At 44.9% G+C, this 21,780-nt stretch overlaps 1 protein-coding gene across 3 annotated transcripts in view; it reads right to left on the bottom strand.

The window, feature by feature from the left end:
* Positions 1 to 21,780, bottom strand: part of DHRS7B (dehydrogenase/reductase 7B) — a 49,751-nt gene that overhangs the window by 7,376 nt on the left and 20,595 nt on the right. For all 3 annotated transcript variants that reach the window (XM_088466693.1, XM_088466692.1, XM_088466691.1), the window contains 2 exons: positions 16,923 to 17,104; positions 8,291 to 8,406 (listed from right to left, as the gene is read on the bottom strand). In XM_088466693.1, coding sequence (XP_088322819.1) covers positions 8,291 to 8,406; positions 16,923 to 17,073 — 267 coding nt within the window. In that variant the 5' untranslated portion in view covers positions 17,074 to 17,104. The remainder of the gene's footprint in view (positions 1 to 8,290; positions 8,407 to 16,922; positions 17,105 to 21,780) is intronic.

Raw genomic sequence — 21,780 nt, 5'->3', positions numbered from 1 at the left:
CCCTTTAGGCTAATTATTTAAGCATCCCTTCACTCCCCTAAACAGTTGGTCTAGTATCCAAGTGGATAATTATCCAAATAGGGTATGAGAAAAAGTTGCTGTCTTAAATTTACTTTTTTTTTCCATGTTTGGATCCATCATTTCCCAGTATTAAAGACTCTTCATTAAATGGAATATAATTCTTTGTCTGCAGAGTTCTGCTGAATGCTTCAAATGTGCACCTTTCATGAGCTTTCAATCCTTCCGGTAGAGTTGTATGGAACTATCCTTAAGAATTCTAGATGATAAAGACCTCTAGCAGTTTAAGATACAGCTTTAAATAAGTAAATGTGTATTAGATACAAAATATTGTATAAAATGACCTGCGGGCTATATGTATAAGGTGTATTTAAAACATTAACGCATTCTGTGTTTAGATTTGTGTCCCATTCCCAAGATATTTAATTACGGTATGCAAATATTCCAAAATACGGAATATTCCGATATTCAAAACACCCCTGGTCCCAAGCATTTTGGATATGGGAAACTCAACCTGTATAATAATCACTTTCGTTTTACATAATTCTATATATTGTATCAGCAAAATAATAATCTAAAACTGACAAACAATGATCACCAGTTTCTTAGGGTACAAGTTTCAATTTGAACAAGCAGAGATTGGAAAATAAACAGTTTAAGAAAAAAAGAAAGAAAAAACTTTGTTTCCCCAACCCTTGTTAGAATGCATTAAAACATGGTTGATCAAAGTTTCTAATACATAACAATGTTTCACAGTATTAATATAATATGCAGGATTCAATGTTTTTTTTCATTAAAACATTAATGTAAACAAAGTAAAAACTAGTTTAAATAAAACTGGGTTCTACATCCTCCATAACATTATGTATGTAATTTCTAGTATAACCCTGTGAGGTGCATAAAGTGCCCTTCTGCTCCACCGGAGGTTTCTGTCCTCCCTGAGCTCGCCTTAGGACACCTGCGTTACGGTTTGACAGGTGTACCGCCCCAGTCAAACTCCCCACCTGCCACTGTTTCTCTATGAAACAATTTTCTACATTTACTATACTATAACCAAGCCTTAGATACCAGTTTGTTAGCCTCTCTATAAGATAAAACCTAACACCCCAATCTTAGCTGGACACTGACCCACATGAAGCAATTCAGGGTGTCCTCTCCCATTACCGGAAGTCAGGAGCAAACTACACAGGAGGTCTCAATCCATCCAGTCCTTTTCAGTAGAGATGAAAATAAGCTCTCTATTTTACTTGTAGTAGGATAACTGGACCAATGCTGTCCTCATGTGCAGTGAGCTGCAGAGCAGAAAGGACCCTCATCTTGCTGCCATAATTTGCTGAGAAAAGAATAATGTAAAAAGTAACATTACTTGTCATTTGGAACCGGATGACATCCAGTTTGTGACCAGACGACAATGGCCAGTAGCGAACAGAGAATTCAATAAAGCTGGTCCACCAGAAACCGCACAAGCAGTAAGTGTGTAATACATTGCGTAATAATATACACACGTCTCTTAAAACAATACAGATAGGATTGTGAATGCATTGCCAAATTACACCTTTATAGAGTGCAAGTTTTTCCTAGTGATGTCGGCGGATAAAATGTTCCATTTCAATTTAATTCCCAACAAGGAAGTCAACGTAGTTAGCTTTTAAAATAGATTTCCCATTTACAATAAAAAATTAAGAGTTATGGTAGACTTGCAATTGATTTTCTTCAAGGTCATAGGGTCCACATGGATACCATGGGGATAATGTGGTTGGAGTGATCCAGGCACCAAAGAGTTAAGCTTTCAGCTCCCAGGATGCCTCACGGTCCACAGGCATTCAGTTCTGTAAAAAAGCCCAGTGCAAGAGTGGGAAAGTGGAGAAGGAAAAACAATTATACACCAGAAACTCAGAAAATTAGGGAATATGTGACCGAAAGTAAAATTAGCCAATGAAGCTAGGTGAGTCAGGGTGGTCTGCGAAGTCTCTATGGACTTCGAAGCAAAAGAGTTATCAATTGCAAGTCTATCATAACTCTAATTTTCTTCTTCAGGGTCCATAGGGATCCACAGTGATACCATAGGGATGTCCTAAAGCAATTCCCCTAAGGGTGGGGGAAGCTCCTGAGCAGAAAGGAGAACCTGTTGCCCTAAGGAAGCATCCAAAGAGGCAAAAGTATCAAAGGCGTAAAACCTAAGAAAAAGTGTGGACAGAAGACCACGTGGCTACCTTGCACATTTGTTCAGAGGCACCACGACTGAACGCCCACTATGGCCCCACAGACTGGGTAGAATGGGTTGTCACCATGTATGGGACAGGGAGATCAGCCTGTGTGTACACCTGAGAGATAGTCATACGTAACCATTGAGCCAGAGTCTGTTAGCTGGCCATCCTCAATTGTGAAAACCATGTAGTACAAAAAGATCATCTGATTTTCTAACAGAGTTTGTACACTCCACTTCTATGCGGAGAGCACAAACCACATCCAGGGAGGCTTCACCTAAGGTCCAAAGACTGAAAAGCTTTCTGTGGGAACACCATTTACCAAGAGAATGCCAAACTCTGTAGTAGATGCGGGCAGAGGAAGGCTTTCGTACCCTAATCATCGTTTCAATCACAGAGCTGGAGAAACCTTTGGCTCTTAAGATGGAAGACTCAAGAGCCACGCCGTCAAAGACAGACGGGGTAAGTTCAGATGTAGGTAGGGACCCTGCGCTAACAGAACCGGCCATAGAGGAAGAGGAAATTGAATGTCTATGGATAGATTCCATATGTCTGTGAACCAATGACATCTGGGCCAAACAGGAGCCACTAGTATTACAGTTCTGCCTTCCTGCTTGAAATTCCTGAGGACCCCTGGGAGAAGGGAAATCTGAGGAAAGAGATATGCCAGTTTGAAATCCCATCTTACTGCCAGTGTGTCCATTACGGCAGCTGAGCGGTGTCTGGTTCTGGACCCATACCTGGGGACCTTGTGGTTGTGACGTGATGCCATGAGGTTTATGTCCGGTGGGCCCCATTTTTTCACTAGAAGTTGAAAAAACCCCGGGTGGAGAGCCCACTCTCCAGCGTGTATGTCCTGACGACTTAGGAAGTCTGCTTCCCAGTTGAGGACTCCTGGGATGAATATTGCCGAGATAGCCAGAAGATTACATTTTGCCCAGATCAGAATTTTTGTCACTTCCTTCATGGCTGCGTGACTCTGCGTGCCTCCTTGATGATTGAGATAGGCTACTGTGGTCACGTTGTTGGACTGGATCTGGACCGGCCTGCCCTGGAGCAGGTCCTGTGCCATGAGGAGTGCTTTGTATACTGCTCGAAGCTCCACAATGTTTATTTACAGATGACTTTCCGGATTTGTCAATCTTCCCTGAAAGGTGTGATGACCTGTCACTGGCCCACATCCGCAAAAACTGGCATCCGTGGTGAGAAGCACCCATTTTGGAATCCAGAATGGGCGACCTTTGTCTAGATGATCCTTTTCTAGCCACCACAAGAGAGAGAGAGACGAACTTCCGGAGTGAGAAGGATCCTCTGGGACTTTATTAGATAATACTGTCCGTTCCACCAGGAGGAAGTAAATATTTGTAGAGGCCTGGAGTAGAACGGAGCATATTACACCATGTCGAAGGTGGATACCATTGACCACAGGACCTGCATCGCTGATAGAATGGTTACCCTTCGATTGCGTAGCATTTTGCAAATTCGCAATGATAGGGACACAATTTGTGTCCGAGAATCCAGAAATGCCTGCAGATGTATTATCCGCTGTGTTGGAGAAAGAGAGGATTTCTTCCAATTGATGATTCAGCCGTGCGTTATGTAGACAGCCCATGATCAGTTGGAGACGTGTTGTAGAACAGCTGGAGACTGTGCCAATATCAGAAGGTCGACCAGAAATTGTAGTATTCTACAACACGCATCCTGAATGTCCAGGGAAGACATAAAATCCCCAGGTTCCATTGCCAAAATAATTGACCGAAGAGTCTCCATACGGAACTTGGGTACACGCATGAACTTGTTGATGGTTTTCAGATTTAGAATAGGGTGATGAGACGCATTCGGTTTCTGAACCAAAAAGATTGGAATAATAACCCTTTCCTTGTTGACCCACAGGAACCGGGATTATCACCCTGGCCCGCAACAGGGAGTAAATAGCCTCCTGAAGCGCCAAGACCTTGATAGAATCTGATGGGAGAGTTGTGCAGGAAGAGGCCCACCCCATCAGGCAGAGGGTTTGTCGTCCGGCTTAGAAGCTGAACGTCTGACCAGCCAGGACCTTTTAGCTTGCCGCTTGGTTGTCCTGCGAGAACTAAACTGTCCGTTTGCTCGTCCCAGAGGACTGAAAACAAGACTGCCTAGACTTCAACGTAGCCGTTTATGGCAGACCTGCAGATTTTGAAGCTGCCAGAGTAGCTATTATCTTATACTGTTTGGAGCAGAATTGGATATGTTCCCAAAAAAAGGTGAGGATTCCAGAGCCTTCTTTGACTCTGTATCTGCTTTCCAGGACCTGCTCGCCAAACAGGATTAACATGAAACCAGCACAGGGGCCTCAGTCTCCTGTTTCACTTTACCTTTTGACATATCAATTATAAAAGGTAACCATGCAATGTAATAGCCTTCACAAATAACAAGTAAATGTGAAGTACCAAGGAAAACCCCCACACACCTGTAACAGAGGGATGAGGAGAAAAAAAACAGTGATAGTTATAACTGACGGTCAGAAAATAAAAGGCAGTATCAACACAGCTGCTAGCAAATAGTCACATACAATGCATATGTAATTAAGTTGCCATAGACCCTGTATCAACTACTCAAACACAAGGCTTGGTAGGATATAGAGCACTATGTACCTGACCCGGGGGAGAGGTATACAGGAAGACTGACCCGAAACCTCCCGAGACCAAACTGCTTCAGCAGAGCACCGATAATGGACTGTGAGCGTCTCATATGCACGAGGAGGGTAGAAGGAGTGACCCAGACGCGGGAAAACCTTTGCTGGATCTGCGACTGGTTCGGAGCTGCTAGGGGAGAGCCTACCTCCCCCATAGCTGCGTCAAGCGGCCGCGTACGCTGGCCTCATGGCAGCAGAAGAGTCTGCTGCCCATCCCTGGCGTCAGACGATAAGGCCCCTGTGGTCTAGTGAAGGAGTGGGCGGCCTCGGGCCCTTCACTGCATTGGCTTCCAGCGAGTCCCCAGCACTGGAAGCAAGGACTGCCGCGTGAGATTCTCCGTAAGTGAGGAATCACCTTAACTGACATTTCCGTGCGTCCGGTTGAAGTCCGGGCCCCACCATTGCTGTTAGCAAGCTCTGCCGTGACCCGCCGAAATCACCAGAGACTTTACTAGTGTTGCGGCCCGGCGGAGGTAGACCAATACATGCGTCTTAATTCAGACGCTCAGCACTGCTAACTCAAAAACATAGAAATAAAATAAAACATAAAATAAAAGCATGGGACTGCCTGAGCAATCCTGTTACAAAGGTGCATTTGAATCCTGCAGCACCAAACAAACTGAATGCCTGTGGCCAGGGGCGGGGTATACAGTATGTGGAGGAGACTGTGAGGCATCCGTGGGTGGGTCCGGGGGGGGGGGGAAAGGGGGCTGAAAGCTTAACTGTTTGGTGCCTGGATCACTCCAACCACATTATCCCCATGGTATCCCTGTGTATCTCTATGGACCCTAAAGAAGAAATGAGGAGTTTTACAATAAAAAGTACCACATCGTCTTGGATGTATTTGATTAAAGTAGAAACTTTTCACCTGGAGATTTTGGTACTGCATCACACTGCCTGACCAGGGCAAGGGTTAACATCAAAGTAATTAACAGCAGATGCCACTGAAGGGGGCTTATCAGCTATCACGTGAAGTTCTAGGACCATGCAGGTGCTTGGTCTACACAGAGCTAAAGACAGGTAACCTGAAATCTCTAGTCTCATACATATTAAGTCTGTCTAATCTGTAAGGAAAAGGCTAGGTAAACCCATTTTTTTTCAATAAGCAAAACAGTTTCACTGTACTTTTATAATTATCCCTCAAAATAAAATAAAAAAATGTTTGCACACAAGTAACATTATAATCTGCATTTCTTTGTGTTTAGGTATACATATAGTATGTAGTTGTTGCAATTTGACTATTCATAATTCAGTATCTTCTTACAGATCTTTTATCTGTTGAAGTTAGAGACAACACTGTATGCGCTTTAGTTTTGAAAACAGTTAATTTTATTCTGCTAAAGCTCTGTAGTTGTGTATAAACTTTTCATTAATAGGGAAAGTTGCGTAATGACAGGAATTGTGTGTGATACAAATGTCATCAAATGTCATCAATGTCACACGTTAAATCTGACATGTGACATATGGGCTAACTACTTGCAGTAATACAAAAGCAAATGGATCATCCACAGATGGCAGTGTTCTCAAGTACCAGGGCTCTGATAAAGATCCATCTGATTTGTGCATCCTCTGTGTGTTACAACAGAGTCTGGGATAAGTACTATATGTTATTTCTTGTAGTTGCAAAGAAGATAGTTGATGGTGTTCATAAAATATTGTTATAATTTGTATCCTATAACTACAATACCTAGGTGTGGATAAATATCTGCACTACTGTTTCTAAGGCCCCAAAATGATAGCCTCATAGAGAACGTGAATGGTGAAGACCAGTCCCAGTGTTCTCCCCAGGCTGTTTTCCGCGGGCGCACCGCCCAGCAGAAATAGCCTACCGCCCGGCACTTCCCCCCCGCCCCAATACACCACATTCCTGGTCACCCTCAATGTGTCCTTGTTGCCACGGATGTCGGTTGCGACACACAACTACGCCGACGTCACGTTCTTCACATTGGAGGCTCCGTATCCGCTGGCAATAAGGACATGTTAGTGAAGGTTCCAGGTGATGGGACATGGCGCATTGGGGCGGGGGGAGGTGCCAGCCAGGGGACGCGGAATTGGATCAGGGGAGAGTGCCGAGCAGGGGATCTGGCATTGGGGCGGGGGGTAGTTGTCCATCACAGTGCAGAGGCGGTGTCAGGCTGGAGGGCAAAGGTTCCTCTTCCTGTATAAAAGTTCAGGTGGGAACAGTCACCTGAACCGATTAAAGAGAGCCTGCATGTGGGGCCAGCATCTGTAGAGCTGTATAAAAAATATATTCTGTGTAGCCTGCAAGTGGGGACAGTATCTGGGCCTCTAAGAAGAAGAGAATTAATATATAAATTGTTATTTCAAGTTTAAATCATTATAAGGTCAGGATTTAAAACATTTTATTATTGCGAAGACCGCCACCCTCTACTTCTTCATGCCACCCGGATGGAAACATTTTCTGGGGAGAACACTGCAGTCCCTAGTAGTCACTAGAAAACACTCTTCCCCAACAGAAACTGGGGCACAGCCAATCTAAAGCAGGGTGCAAAACATTAAATAATTGTTTTCTTCCTGTGTATGTCAACTAGGTATTCTCTAAAACAATTCTTTGTTCCTCCAATATGGACACTAAATTTTCCATTGAGTGCAAATTTTTCTTCATATCTGACTCCTTACTAATTAGCCACCCTGCTTTCATGCCATCTTCTTCACCTCTCAACAACATGTAGCTCATTTCCCTACACCACCTTTCCCTGTACATGCACAATGGTTTATGATGTCACAAAGAGCCCAGCTCACAGATAATCAGGGATGCAAAGCAGCAACATGGTGATACCAGGGACATCCCCTCTCGTCTAAGTGCTGCTTGTATTTGAGGTAAAAACAAATAACAATGGGATGGTAGAGTAGGATGATATGTGATGCCAGTTCAGGGTGGCTTGAAGAAGAAAAGGGGTTTGGCCTATAGAGAAAAGAAATAGTTCTGCCATAGGGAGGTGACAGGCTGTTTTATGTACTGAGCATGGTTTCGCAATATACAACATAGTCTATCAATATTATAGTAAGAAGGAATATTGAACAGGTAAAATGTAAAGACTAAATCAGTAGAAATACACTTAAACCTCTAATATGCTAAAAATGTAAACTTTACAAAACCATTCTGTGCGTGAATGAATAAGTAATTTGTAAGGCTACAATGGCTGTTAATTACCAAACAGATTATTTTTGTATACTGTGTTCTAGTTTCCTTTTAGTGATATGAAAGCAATCAATTTAGTTAATCTGGGTAATGAAATTGAATATGTAACTCCTTGAAATTAAGTACACACAAGAAGAAATACATCAGGATTGCTAAATGTGATGGATCTAGTGGTTACTTGAAATAGTGAATATGGGAATATCTGCAATAATAATTTGTCACACACACCTGAGAGGATCCTTTCCGCATCTGGCTTAGTTCATTGATCAGATCCCTCAGTCTTTCTTCATTGCGCCCACATAGCACAAGCCTGGCACCAGCTTTATAAAATAATTTTGCACATTCTGAATGAAAAAGCAGAAATATTAATGTGGTATAATATATATTAATATTTTAAATTTGCAAGTTATAGAAATTAGTGTGGTGGGACAACTTTCCTTACATAGCTACCAACTATGGGGTGGACAGAAATTTACTTTAAATAACAGTTACCCTATAAGGCTGACTGATACTACTGTTTATCATATATTGCAAGATATGGACCAGTCTGACATTCCCTGCTTTGTTGCAAGTTACATTTCAAACCTATATAGCACATGAAATATGTCCTCTCTCTTTTGTATATTGCTAGATGAGAACGCAAAAAATCAGCGTTATGGTCTAACATACAGTACCTCAGTTAACTCTTTCTTTGAGGTCCATAGTGTCCACAGGAACTACCTTGGAGTATGTAGTTGGAGTGATCCATTGCACCAAACAGCTTACAGCTTTGAAGCTACCAGTATGCACAAGTCCTCCCTATATACCCCCCCAGTCACAGGCATTCAGTTTGTAAACAAGCCTAACGGCAAGAGACGGAAAGTCTAGAAGGAAGTACAATGTACCCAAGAAACACTCTCAAAATACGAAGAGGGAATCAGTGATACAAAAAATCAAAGAACAGATCCCAACTGAGGCAAGGCAAGTCAGGGTGGGCGCCCTGTGGACCTCGAAGAAAAAGAGTTAACTGAGGTATGTTATAACATAACTCTGAGTTTCTTCTTCAGGGTCCATAGGATCTACCTTGGGGATGTCCTAAACAGTTCCCTTAAATGTGGGGATGCTCCTCAGCAGAGAGGAGAATCCGCCGCCCAAAGGAAGCATCCTGGGAGGCAAAAGTATCAAATGTATAAAATTTGATAAAGGAATGGACGGAAGACCAAGTGGCTGCCTTGCACAGCTGTTCAGCCGAGGCGCCATGTCTAACCACCCACGATGGTCCCACAGACAGAGTTGAATGTGCTGTCACCTTGTTCAGGACAGGGAGATCAGCCTGTGTATAGACCTGAGAAATAGTCATACGCAACCAGCGAGTCAAAGTTTGTTTGTTAGCTGGCCAGCCTAGTTTGTGAAACCCATATAACACAAAGAGCGCATCTGATTTCCTGATGGAGCTGGTACGATCCACGTAGAGCACGAACCACATCCAGGGAAGCTTCACCTTTAGAAAGGTCTGAAGACAAAGGCCTGGACTACAATTTCTTCATTAATATGAAAATAGGATACCACCTTAGGAAGGTAACCCGCTCTAGTACGAAGAACCGCTCTATTTCGATGAAAAATCAGATCTGGAGAGCTGCCAAATTAAAAACTCTGCAAGCTATGGCCACTTCCCCCATATACATAGCTGCTTCTTGCATCTGCCTGAGATGAGACAGCTGTTCTCTGGTAGCATTCGGCATGCTATCCTCCAGAGCCTTCGTCCATTATTTCATAGCTTTGGCTACCCAGGCTACAGCCATAGCTGGTCTGGTAATAGCTCCAGATAACTATTTAAAATCAGTGTTTTTGTTAACAAGTTTTCTATCTGTAACCTCTTTCAATGAGCATGCTGCAGGAATGGGTAATGTAGAGCTCTTGATCAAGCTAGTTACATGAGACTCTGCTGATGGGGAAAACTTCCCCTTTGTTACACTTGCCAAGTGTAAATGGGTATCGAGAGGTTAAATTCCTTGTAACATGAAAATGTTTATTTGGAATACACCATGCTTCAGACATGAGATTTGTCAGTTGTTCAGACTGACGAAAATAATCTTTAGCCACCGTCTGATGCCTAAAGACCGGAGTCTTAGATTTCAGTGGAACCTCCTCTTCCTCTATACTGAGGACAGATCTAACCGCTCTCACCAGAGGGGCCATCCACAGAGGATTGATGGTCTTCTTCCACTGAGCAAGACCCCGAACCCTGAGTATCAGAGGTCGATGAGGAGGTTGAGTCAGAAACCTGAGGCAATGTCTGAAGAAAACTTCTCTTATGCCCCTGCTTTACTGCTCCTGGTCTATTCGCTTGCACCACTTGCTGAGTGGCTACAGACGGCAGTATACTCTGGCTAGAGTGAGCAGAAGAATCAAACCAATAGGGATTCATGGGGGACATATACATAGAAGGATGCAAATGCTGTGGGTATCGTGGCAGGAGCACGCAACGCTACAGCCCTGTCCACCAAATGCGACAACACCTGAGACCAAGAGGCCACCCAGAGTGGTTCTTGTGCTGGTGCAGGTGTACAAGATAGATAAAGGTGGCTGTTTACAACAGACACTACACAACCCATCCTGCACAAAATCCTGTTCAGACAGGCCTGCAAAACAGGATTTACATGATTTTAACACAGGAGACTCATCCTTCTCTCCATTACCTTTAGACATAACAATGTGTAACAGGTATAAAATAGAGTATAAATGCAATGTGACTTTAAATGAAAAATCCCAGTGTCAGATATATCTATCTCTAAAGGAGATGAGGAGAAACATAGTGATAGATAAATCTGGCAGTTTTGAGTAGGATATAGAGTGCTATATACCTGACCCAAGGGAGAGGTATACAGGGAGACAGACCTAACCTCTGAGACCAACAGCTTTCAGCAGCACACCCAAGGTAGACTGTAAGCGTCTCACGAGGTGGTCAGAAGTAGCAAACCCTACGTGGGAATCCACAACTGGAAGTCTATGTTGGGGGAGGAGCGGCCGGGGGAGCACCTATCTCCCCTAAGCTGCGATTTTGACAGCACAGGTACGCTGGCCTCACAGTAGTAGACACTCCTAGCATGTCTACAACCCATCCCCAGTGACAGACGATATGGCCCCGGCCGCCTTAGTGAGGACACGTTAAATGGGACCTTCACCCGCAGCTGCCTCCAATGTGTCTCCTACACCGGATGCCTGGACTGCTCCGTGCACGATTCCCCACATGAGGAATCATCTTACCTGTCATCTCCATGAATCCGATCGCTAAGCCACGTTGAGGCCCACCGAAATTCCCAGGGCATATAGCGGTACTGGCGTTTCGGCATCGGCGGAGGTAGGAGGAGTCATAGTATATGCGTCCACTCGGCGCCTAATACTGCTAACTCAGAAGTTCAAAAAACGAAGGTAAATCAAAAAAGAAAAAAGCATGCGACTGCCCTATGAACCTCGAAGTTATCTACTCTGATTTTCTTCTTCAGGTTCCATAGGATCCACAGAATCTACCTTGGTGACTTCCTAAAGCAGTTACCTTAAGGGTGGGGACGCTCCTGAGCGGAGAGAAGAATCCGCCGCCCAAAGGAAGGGAGGCAAACGTATCAAATGCATAGAATTTGATAAAGTATTAACGAAAGACCAAATGACTGCCTTGCAAAGCTGTTCAGCCGAGGCGCCATGTCTAACTGCCCACGATGGTCCCACAGACCGAGTAGAATGTGCTGTCACCTTGTTTGGGACAGGGAGAGCAGCCTGTGTATAGACTTGAGAAATAGTTGTACACAGCCAGCGAGCCAAAGTCTGTTTGTTTGCTGGCCAACCTCATTTATGAAACCCATATAACACAAAGAGCTAATCTGATTTCCTGATGAAGCTGGTACGATCCACGTAAATATGAAGGGCTCGGACCACATCCAAAAGAAGCTTCACCTGTAGACAGGTCTGGAAAATGAAAGGCCGGAACTACAATCTCCTCACTCATCTGGAAACAGGAAACCACCTTTGGTAGGTAACCCGCCTTAGTATGGAGGACAGCAATATCTTGATGGAAAATCAAATATGGAGAGCGACATGACAGGGCTGCCAAGTCAGAAACTCTACGAGCCGAGGCGATAGAGAGGAGAAAAAGTACCTTCGCTGTCAACCATCTAACGTCCACTGTATCCAAAAGGGAAAAAGTCAAATCCCACTGAACCACCGGAGAGACATATGGAGGAGGTAGCCTGAGAACCCCCTGCAAGAATTTTCTAACATCCGGCAGAGGGGTAATTTTGTATTGAAACAAAACTGAAAGCAGAAATCTGAACTCTCAAGGTAGCCAAGCAAAGACCTAAGTCTAATCTGCCCTGAAGAAAAGAAAGTATTCTTGCAACCTTGAAAATCTTAGGGTCATATTTTCTGTGAGCACACCAAAGAAAAAATGAATGCCAAATTCTGTGATGAATGCGGGCGGAAGCAGGCTTCCTTGCCCTCTTGCATCGTCTGAATCACCGAGGCTGAAAAACCCTTGACCTTGACGCAAGACTCAGCCATTCTGTCAAAGCCAGCCGAGGTAAATCCTGATATAGGCAGGGACGCTGCACTAGCAGATCTGGACTTAAAGGCAGGAGAAGTGGACTGTCCATGGATAGACAAGCCAGGTCGGAGTCCATGGATAGACAAGCCAGGTCGGAGAACCAATGCCTCCTGATCCAGGCAGGGGCTATTAGTATTATCCTGCCGCCTTGGGAGGAGAGAGATTGGAGGAAACAGGTATGCCAACTAGAAATCACATCTCACCGCCAGAGCGTCCACGAAGGCGGCTGAGCGGTCCCTCGTTCTGGACCTGTACCTGGGTACTTTGTGAAGAGGCGCCATGAGGTCCATGTCTGGTAATCCCCACTTGTTTGAAATACCTCCGAACGAAGAGCCCATTCCCCGACGTGTATGTACTGGCGACTTAGGAAGTCCGCTTCCCAGTTGAGAACACCTGGGATGAATATTGCTGAGATTGCTGAGATTGCTGGAAGATGGCATTCTGACCACTGCATAAATTTCTGCCACTTCCCTCATGACCGCCAGACTTCGTGTGCCCCTTGATGATTGATGTAGGCCACTGCTGTCACGTTGTCGGACTGAACCTGGACAGGCCTGCCCTTTAGAAGGTCCTGCGCCAGTATGAGCGCTCTGCACGAAGCACCAATATATTTATTAGGTGACTTTCCAGCAATCGACCACCTTCCTTGCATCTGTGGTAAGGAGTAGCCAATCCGGTACCCACAACAGACAACCCTTGTTTAAATGAGTAGTCTCCAGCCACCAGGCGAGGGAGAGCTGAACCTCTGGCGAGATGCAAATCATCTGGGATTTTTTTCTGATGATAGCGTCCATCCCAATGCACCAGGATGTAATTCTGCAGGGACCTGGAGTGGAACTGGCCATAAGCCACCATGTCGAATGTGGATACCATGGAGCCCAACACCTGCATTGCCAAGTGTACCGACACTCTCTGCTTGCAGAGAAGACTGCGCACCCAAGATTGTAATGCCACACTTTTGTCTGCTGGTAGAAGAATCCTCTGTCCCAGAGATTCCAGCAGCGCCCCCAAGTGCACCATCTGCTTAGTTGGAGAAAGAGAAGAAGACTTTTTCCAATTGATTATCCAGCTGTGCTCTTTTAGGCAGATAATGATTATCTGTAGATGACCTTGTAACATCTCCTGAGATTGTGCGAATATCAGGAGGTCGTCCAAATATGGCAGGTTCCCGACTCCTTGTTGTCTGAGACGAGCCATCATGACTGTCATTATCTTGGTAAATACCCGAGGAGCTGTGGCCAGCCCTAAGGGTAGAGCCTGAAATTGGTAATGTTGCTGATCTACCGCCAATCTCAAAAATCTTTGGTGGGATCGATCATTCGGCACATGCAGATATGAATCCTGGATATCCAGGGAGACCATGAAATCCCCAGGCTCCATCGCCAGCATAATTGACCATAGGGTTTCCATACAGAATTTTGGCACATGGCTGAACCTGTTGAGAGACTTCAGATTCAGGATAGGGAGATGTGACCCATTTCGTTTTTGAATCAAATATGAATGAGAATAATATCCCTTTACCTGTTGCATCACAGGGATGGGGACTATGACTCCTGACTTCAGGAAGGCCCCAATAGACTCTCGGTATGCCGGGTCTAAAGGAAGGTTGTACCCACAAACCTCTGAGGGGGATGCCTCAGGAATGTGATGGCATAACCTTGAGAAACGAGCTCTCGAACCCAGGCATCCATAGTTGTACCAGGCCTGGGAGAACTGCGAGAGTCCTTCTCCAACCCCAAGAATCCAAGGGGGAGGCCCACCCCATCAGACAGTAGACTTACTAGTTGGCTTGGAGGCAGGACGGTTGCCTGACCAAGATTTCTTGGGCTGAAGTGTCCTGCAGGCATGACTGTCTAGAGGAGGACTAACCCTTGTCCCTACTCTGTGGGCGAAAGAACCAAGTGGTCGACTGCCTAAATTTAGAGGGTAGTCATAAATGGCAACTCAGCCGACATCGGTGTTGCCAGAGAAGTCATTAGGTCATCCAGCTCCAGTCCAAACAGTACCTTCCCTGCAAAAGGCAGATTCAAGAACCTTCTTGGATCCTGCATCCGCCTTCCATGTTTTTAGCCAAAGGGATCTTCGGGCTGCCACCGAAGTTGCCAAACCCTAGAAGCCAAAAATACCTGCATCAATGACCGCTTCCCCCATATACACAGCTGCTTCTCGCATCTGATAGAACAAAGCCTGCTGTTCTCTGGTAGCATCAGGTATAGTACCTTCCAGAGCAGTCGTCCATTACTCCATAGCTTTCGCTACCCAGGCTACAGCCATAGCTGGTCTGGTAATAGCTCCAGATAATGAAAACATTGATTTCAAATGATGGTCAAGTTTCTATCTGTAACCTCCTTTAAAAAGGATGCTGCAGGAATGGGTAACGTAGCACTCCTAATCAACCTCGTGACATGAGCGTCAAGTGCAAGTGGGTACCGAGAGGTTATATTCCTTGTAGCATGAAAATGCTTCCCAGGAGTACTCCATGCCTCCGACATAAGATTTGTCAGCTGTTCAGACTAAAGAAAATAGTCCTTAGCCACCTTTTGACGTCTAAAGACCACTTTGGCTGTCAGTAGGGCCTCCTCTTCCTCTATACTGAGGACAGATCTAACCGCTCTCACCAGAGTGGGGACATCCACCAGAGACTGATGGTCTTCTCCTACGGAGAAAGATCCAGAAGTCAGAATCTGAAGAGGAGTCCAGGTCATCATGAGGCAACTGATAGGAACCTATCTAATGCCCCTGCTTCGCCACTTGTCTATCTGGCTGCTGAGGAGCTATAGACGGCGGCGTACTCTGACTAGAGTGAGCAGTAGAATTAACCCAGCAGGCATTCATAGGGAGCATATACATAGAAGAATGCAACTGCTGTGAATACCCCATGGCATGGAGAAATACCGCAGCCGGAGCCCGCGCTTCTGCAACTTTGTCCACTAAGTGCGACAAAACCTGATACCACCCGGGTGGTTCTAGTGCTTGAGCTCTAGATGTACTGGCTTGAACAGGTAGCGGTTTCCAACAGAGGCTACACAAACCATCCAGGTTAACATCCTGCTCAGATAGGCCTGCCAAACAAGACACACATGATCTGAGTACTGGCATATCATCCTTCTCACCTACACCTTTAGACATGACAAATGTATAAATGGTATAAGATGTACAGCGTAAATGCAATGTGACTCCCTATCAATGAAACCCCCCACACCTTTTAGAGGGATGAGGAGAAACAGTGACAGGTACAACTGACAGTTTGAAACAAAAAGGCAGTACGATACAGCAGCTAGCATTAAAGTCACATAGCAATTGTGCATATTTATGCATTGTATTACAAATGGTACTCTGAATCAACTATCCAGCCCCGGAGGGGTAAATAAATAGAGTGCTATATACCAGGCCCAAGGGAGAGGTATACAGGGAGACCAACCAATCTCTGAGACCAACAGCTACAGCAGTACACACACAAATCAGCGAGCGTCTCACCACAAGGTGGTCAAATATAGCAAACCAGACACTAGACTCCGATCCGGAAGTTGCGTCTGCTTTGGGTAAGGAGCGGCCGGGGTAGCACCTTATCTCCCCTAAGCTACGATTTTGACGGTACAGGTACGCTGGCCTCATAGTAGTAGACGCTTACTAGTGTGCTCTAGTGCGTCTACTACCCGTCTCCGGCGACAGGTGATAAGGACCCGGCCGCCTTAGTGAGGATACGTCACATGATGCCTTCACCCGCAGCTGCACAGATGCGTCTCCTACACCTGCTAGGACTGCCGCGCACTTACCTGTCATCTCCGTGCCAGACCTGCAGTCCGGATCTCAGCACAGGCACTAGCTAAGCCACGCTAAGGCCCGCCGAGAACCTAAGGGCATATATTGGGACTGGTGTTATTCGGCCCCGGCGGAGGTGGTAGGAGTCGCAGTACCTGCGTCTTTACCGGCTCCTGGTACTGCTAAACTCGGTAGATCACAAAACGAAGTAAATCATAAAATAAAAAAGCCTGGGACTGCCTAGGCAGTCCCACTGTTATAGAAGGTGCGTCTGGATACTTGTCGGCACCAAACAAAAAAACTGAATGCCTGTGGCTGGGTATATAGGGAGAAGGACCTGTGCATGCTGGGAGCTTCAAAGCTGTAAGCTGTTTGATGCAATGGATCACTCCAACTACTGTCCTGTGGACCCTGAAGAAAGATAAATAAAAACTTAGCGGGTGGTAACATCTTTAACTACGGCTCTGCTTTGTATGACTGTTTGTTGTGACGGACACAACACCCCTTGCATTGATTGATTACCTTTGCCCAGACCAGATGTGGCACCTGTGATGACCACTGCAGCATCCTGGATATAAGCACTGCTACGCAGCTTTTGCAAGACTTTGAACAGGCTGTAGATACCAACACTGCCCAAGAGGAAAGGAATAATAACCGATGACGTCAGGTCCATCAGCTTAAGCTTGCAGTAAGTAATGTTCTTCCTGATAAAGACAAAACAAATGTTATTTATTCAGAAGTAAAAACAAATTCCCTCCCACACAGCACTGTAACTTGGCCTTAAGTCACTCTGCGCTGATATTTCATCTAGAAACGTCACTGGCAGCATCACGGTACCAGGTGGCGTCAGAATGGAGTGCTGGAGAGCAGATCCCTCCCTCCCTCAGTGTAAAGTAAGGGCGTGTGGTTTCTGGCGGGAACACGAACAGTTGCCGCTGCCACTGCAGAGGGTGGACTGCCTGCATCCACTCTCTGCGTTTCACCTGCCGAGTGTTTGTTAGTGGGCCTACTGAGTAGCCTGAAAGTGGGGCAGTATCTGAGAAGCACTGCCATATGTGTCCAGACAACAAGTGGAGCAGTATCTAGTCCACTGTTAAAAAATGTATATGCGTGCCCGAATAGAAAGTGTGCAATATTTGGTCGGGATGTAGTCATAATCCCAGCTGCGGGATGCCGGCACTCACAGTCCTGGCATCCCGACAGTAACTAGTGGGGTTAGGGGGAGGGTTGAGGTTAGGCACTAGGGGGGTGGGGGGTTAGGTCTAGGCAATGGGGAGGGAGAGTTAGGATTGGGGGAAATAGTTAGGTTTAGGACACATACTGACAGGTGTTTGTATCCTAACCCTGTTGGGATGCAGGCATTGGGAATTTGACGGCCGGGATCCAGAGCGCTGGCATCCTGTATCCAACCCATCTAGTCAGCTCTTAAAAATGTATTTGTGTCCATAAAGCAAGTGTGCTGTATCTGCCTTCAAATTTTGATTTGAAAAACACAATTTGAAAAAAAGCCCTCCTAAGTGCAATAAGAAGCTCCACCCGTGATATGACTTATAAAAAGTGCAATGGGCCAATACCAAAATACATAATATATAGGCTTATCTGAACCACATGAGGAAAACCATCGGACCACATTTACTTGGATATCATCTTTATTTCCGCAGATATTTTGGATATAGAAATAAAAACATAGAATATAGCATAATCTAATTAGAAAAGTATACAGACTCCCGTACAGCAAACATAAGAAACACACATACTGTACAGGAATAAAAACAAATGTTGTGCCAATTTGATTCTTAGACATGTAGTGAGGAACCAATCAAGAGACAAAATGAGCGTGTTTTGTCACATTTGCTGTGTAGGCAATCCAATGACTTCTTCAGGATTGCCCACCCATATCTATACACAGATAGATAGATAGATAGATAGATAGATATCTATTACACACATACATATACACACACACACAGTATATAAACAAACTTTCTGTAGGAGGAGAGGTTGGTGCACAAGGGACCAGCTAGCGTAACATACACAAGTATATACAAAATCTAAATCCATGTAACACTCTTGAAGTTCTGACGTTTGTATGCATTCTTCAATATCCAGGACAGAACACATACTTTCACGGGGATCTAAATAAAGACCTGTAAGGCGGAATCCAGACATCTCTTGCTAATCCCTGTCCCTGTGTAGCCAAGTGTCCTTATCTACTGCCCTTCTTGCTAAAAGATTTAACGAATTTACAATAATCATCTTGGGATATGCAGAACTTTTACCTAGTTACAGACCTTTAGTAAGAACACAAATGTGCTTTGCAAATTCTCCCTCGCACCAGTTTTCAATAGTGCACTTTAATGGGTATGATTTTATGGTGCGTTTTGCATATAACTGTACCAGAGCAGTATTGGAGAATACGATATTCACTAATACACAGCACTGTAATATGAGGTTGTCTCTTTAAAATGTTACACGTTAGTGTTACACAAAAATCTGTTAGTAAAACAGTATTTACTTTACCACCTCTTCAACTGGGGAGTGTGACAAGATTCAAATCAACCAAGTCCTTTTTACTGTGCCTACACACAAACTTCTTACAGGATAGGACTGCACAACAGCGTGGAATACAGCATCTTTTAGTCAAAAAGATCTTAGCCGCAAAGTCCATTAAGAATGAAAACGTACTTCAAGTTTATTTCTTTTGCCTGAGTGCTGCACAGCAGACGGTCTACCACTTCCAATGATCTTTAAACAAGGGCAGACTAATTTAAAATAGAAAATGGCTGTATGCCAACAGTCAATCTCCACAAAAGCCTTCCAACACCACATCACTGGGACAGATCACCAGGCAATCACTGACCTAAAGAACTTAACCAATACCTGTCCTGAATCATTTACTATCAAGTTTTATAACGTACAGTATAATATTGTAAGCTTTTCAGATTCTAAAGTGTGTAATAGTTTTCATATTATGTATTGTTACAAGACATTGCTCTTTGTGTAACAGACATCAGCATTTGTGTCCTGAATAGAAACCAAGTAGTGTAGAAAGCACAGACTATTCAAGAAAAATATGTACTCTATCTAAATAGGTGTGGTATGAAAGATAGCAGTAAAAAGGTTGACATTCAGAAGGTCAACACAAGGTTGACTGGTACTGAATGTCGACATTCAGTAGGTCGACATGGTCATTAGGTCTACCATCATTCTGTAGACATCTATTTAGGCTGACAGGGTTAAATAAATCGCCACATATTAGTGTTGACAAAATGTTGTCACTCTGTTATTTTATCTTAACCCTAATCATCACGTAAAAAAGTCGACATTTTAGTGTCAACATGTTAACTGTCAATCTTTTGAGTGTTTCGACCATTTTTAACCCTGTCGACCTAAATAGAGGTCTACACAATGATGGCAGACCTAATGACCATGTTAAGATTTTGACTGTCGACATTCAGAATGTCAACCTTTTTAGTGTCAACCAATCGATCGGATACCATCTACATGGAGGATTTGGGATTGATTTGTATCATGTTTTTATTGAGTTAAATGCATACCAATGACAAAGCAAACAAGTGCCACTGGAGGATTCGTATTTATGAACAAATGTTCAGTAAAACCCATGGCCATATGTTTTATGGGACAGACCTGATTCAGAGCCGGTTGCTCTGACCAGAGCGCTCGCTCTGAATCAGGGCCCTCCTACCTAAACTTGGAGCAGCCTCTTGGACACTCGCATAGCTGTGGGTTACCACCCACAGCTTATGCGAGCGTCCATGATGATGGTCGCGATGGTCAAGACCATCGCGACCATCGGGCTTGCGACGAGAACCTGCGGTAGGGTCTCGGTGACCGCAAGCCCTGGAGTGATTTTGGCTCTATCAGAGCCAAAATCACTCCCACTGACATCACTAGTGAGGTCAGTGGGGCAGGACCCAGACGGTAGGCGTTCCCATGGGAACGTCTCCGTCTGGCAGCCACGCTCCCGGCACGCCCACCAAAGGGGGCGTGCTGTCACTCACCATCGACAGCAAGCCCCCTTTGGTGCGAGACCCTTAACGACGGCTACCCAGTCTTTATTCGGGCCTCGCGCATGCACACGACGGAGCTCCCTCCGTCGTGCGCATGCGCCCTAGGGCACCATCGACCCGCTTGCGAGCGCTCAGCGCTCGCGAGCGGGTCAGAATCAGGCCCAGTTTTTTTCCATTCAATTATAGAATGATCAATTATGAAAATACTATTAGCTACAGAAGTCAACGATTAATCAGGAGTGGCGTGAGATCTGCATACAGTCATAGGTGTAGACTTTTCTTTGTGGGTAATTTTGTTATCCACTTTTACACATATTTTGGAAAGAGCTGGTCATGTTCCACAGAAAACTAGAAGGTAAACTTAACACAGCCAATGTATACGATAGAAGTTAGTTTGTACATATACAGTATGGATGTTGGCTATGTACTGAATAATGATAAAGTACTAATTTTCAGGTTTTCTTTCAAGTAATTGGTGTCACAACAGAAATTTATCATGTCTAATTATTACGGATATGTCATGTAAACCCCTCAGCCATAACATTAGAACCACCGACAGGTGAAGTGAATAACATTGATTATCTTGTTACAACGGCACCTGTCAGGTGGTCGGATATATTAGGCAGCAAGTGAACACTCCGTTCTTGAAGTTGATGTGTTGGAAGCAGTAAAAAATGGGCAAGTGTAAAGATCCGATCAACTTTGACAATGGTCAAATTGTGATGACTAGACGACTGGGTCAGAGCATCTCCAAAACGGCATGTCTTGTGGGGTGCTTCTGGTATGCAGTGGTTAATGCCTACCTAAAGTGGTCCAAGGAGGAACAATCAGTGAACCGGCGACACTGTAATGAATGCCCAAGGCTCATTAATGCATGTGGGGAGCGCAGGCTAGTCCGTCTGGTCCGATCAAGAGCTACTATAGTACAAATTGCTGAAAATGTTAATGCTGGTGATGATAGATAGGTGTCAGAACACAGATTATTGCAGCTTGCTGCGTAGCCGCAGACCAGTCAGAGTGCCCTTGCTGACCTGTGTCCACAGCTGAAAGTGCCTACAATGCGCACGTGAGCATCAGAACTGGACAATTGAGCAATGGAAGCAGGTGGCCTGGTCTGATGATCCAAGTTTTTATTTACACATGTGGATGGCCGGGTGAGTGTGCGTCATTTACCTGGGATGGTACCAGGATGCACTATGGTAAGAAGGCAAACCGGTGGAGGGAGTGTGATTCTCTGGGCAATGTTCTGCTGGGAAACCTTGGGTCCTGCCATTCATGTGGATGTTACTTTGACACGTTCCATCTACGGTACCTATACATTGTTGCAGACCAAGTACACCCCTTCGTGG

Source organism: Taudactylus pleione, unplaced genomic scaffold (genome assembly GCF_031769625.1).
Source record: "Taudactylus pleione unplaced genomic scaffold, aTauple2 ptg000066l, whole genome shotgun sequence".
NCBI lineage: Eukaryota > Metazoa > Chordata > Amphibia > Anura > Myobatrachidae > Taudactylus > Taudactylus pleione.
Note: the sequence above shows the minus strand (reverse complement) of the source record. Positions and strands in the feature narration are given on the sequence as shown.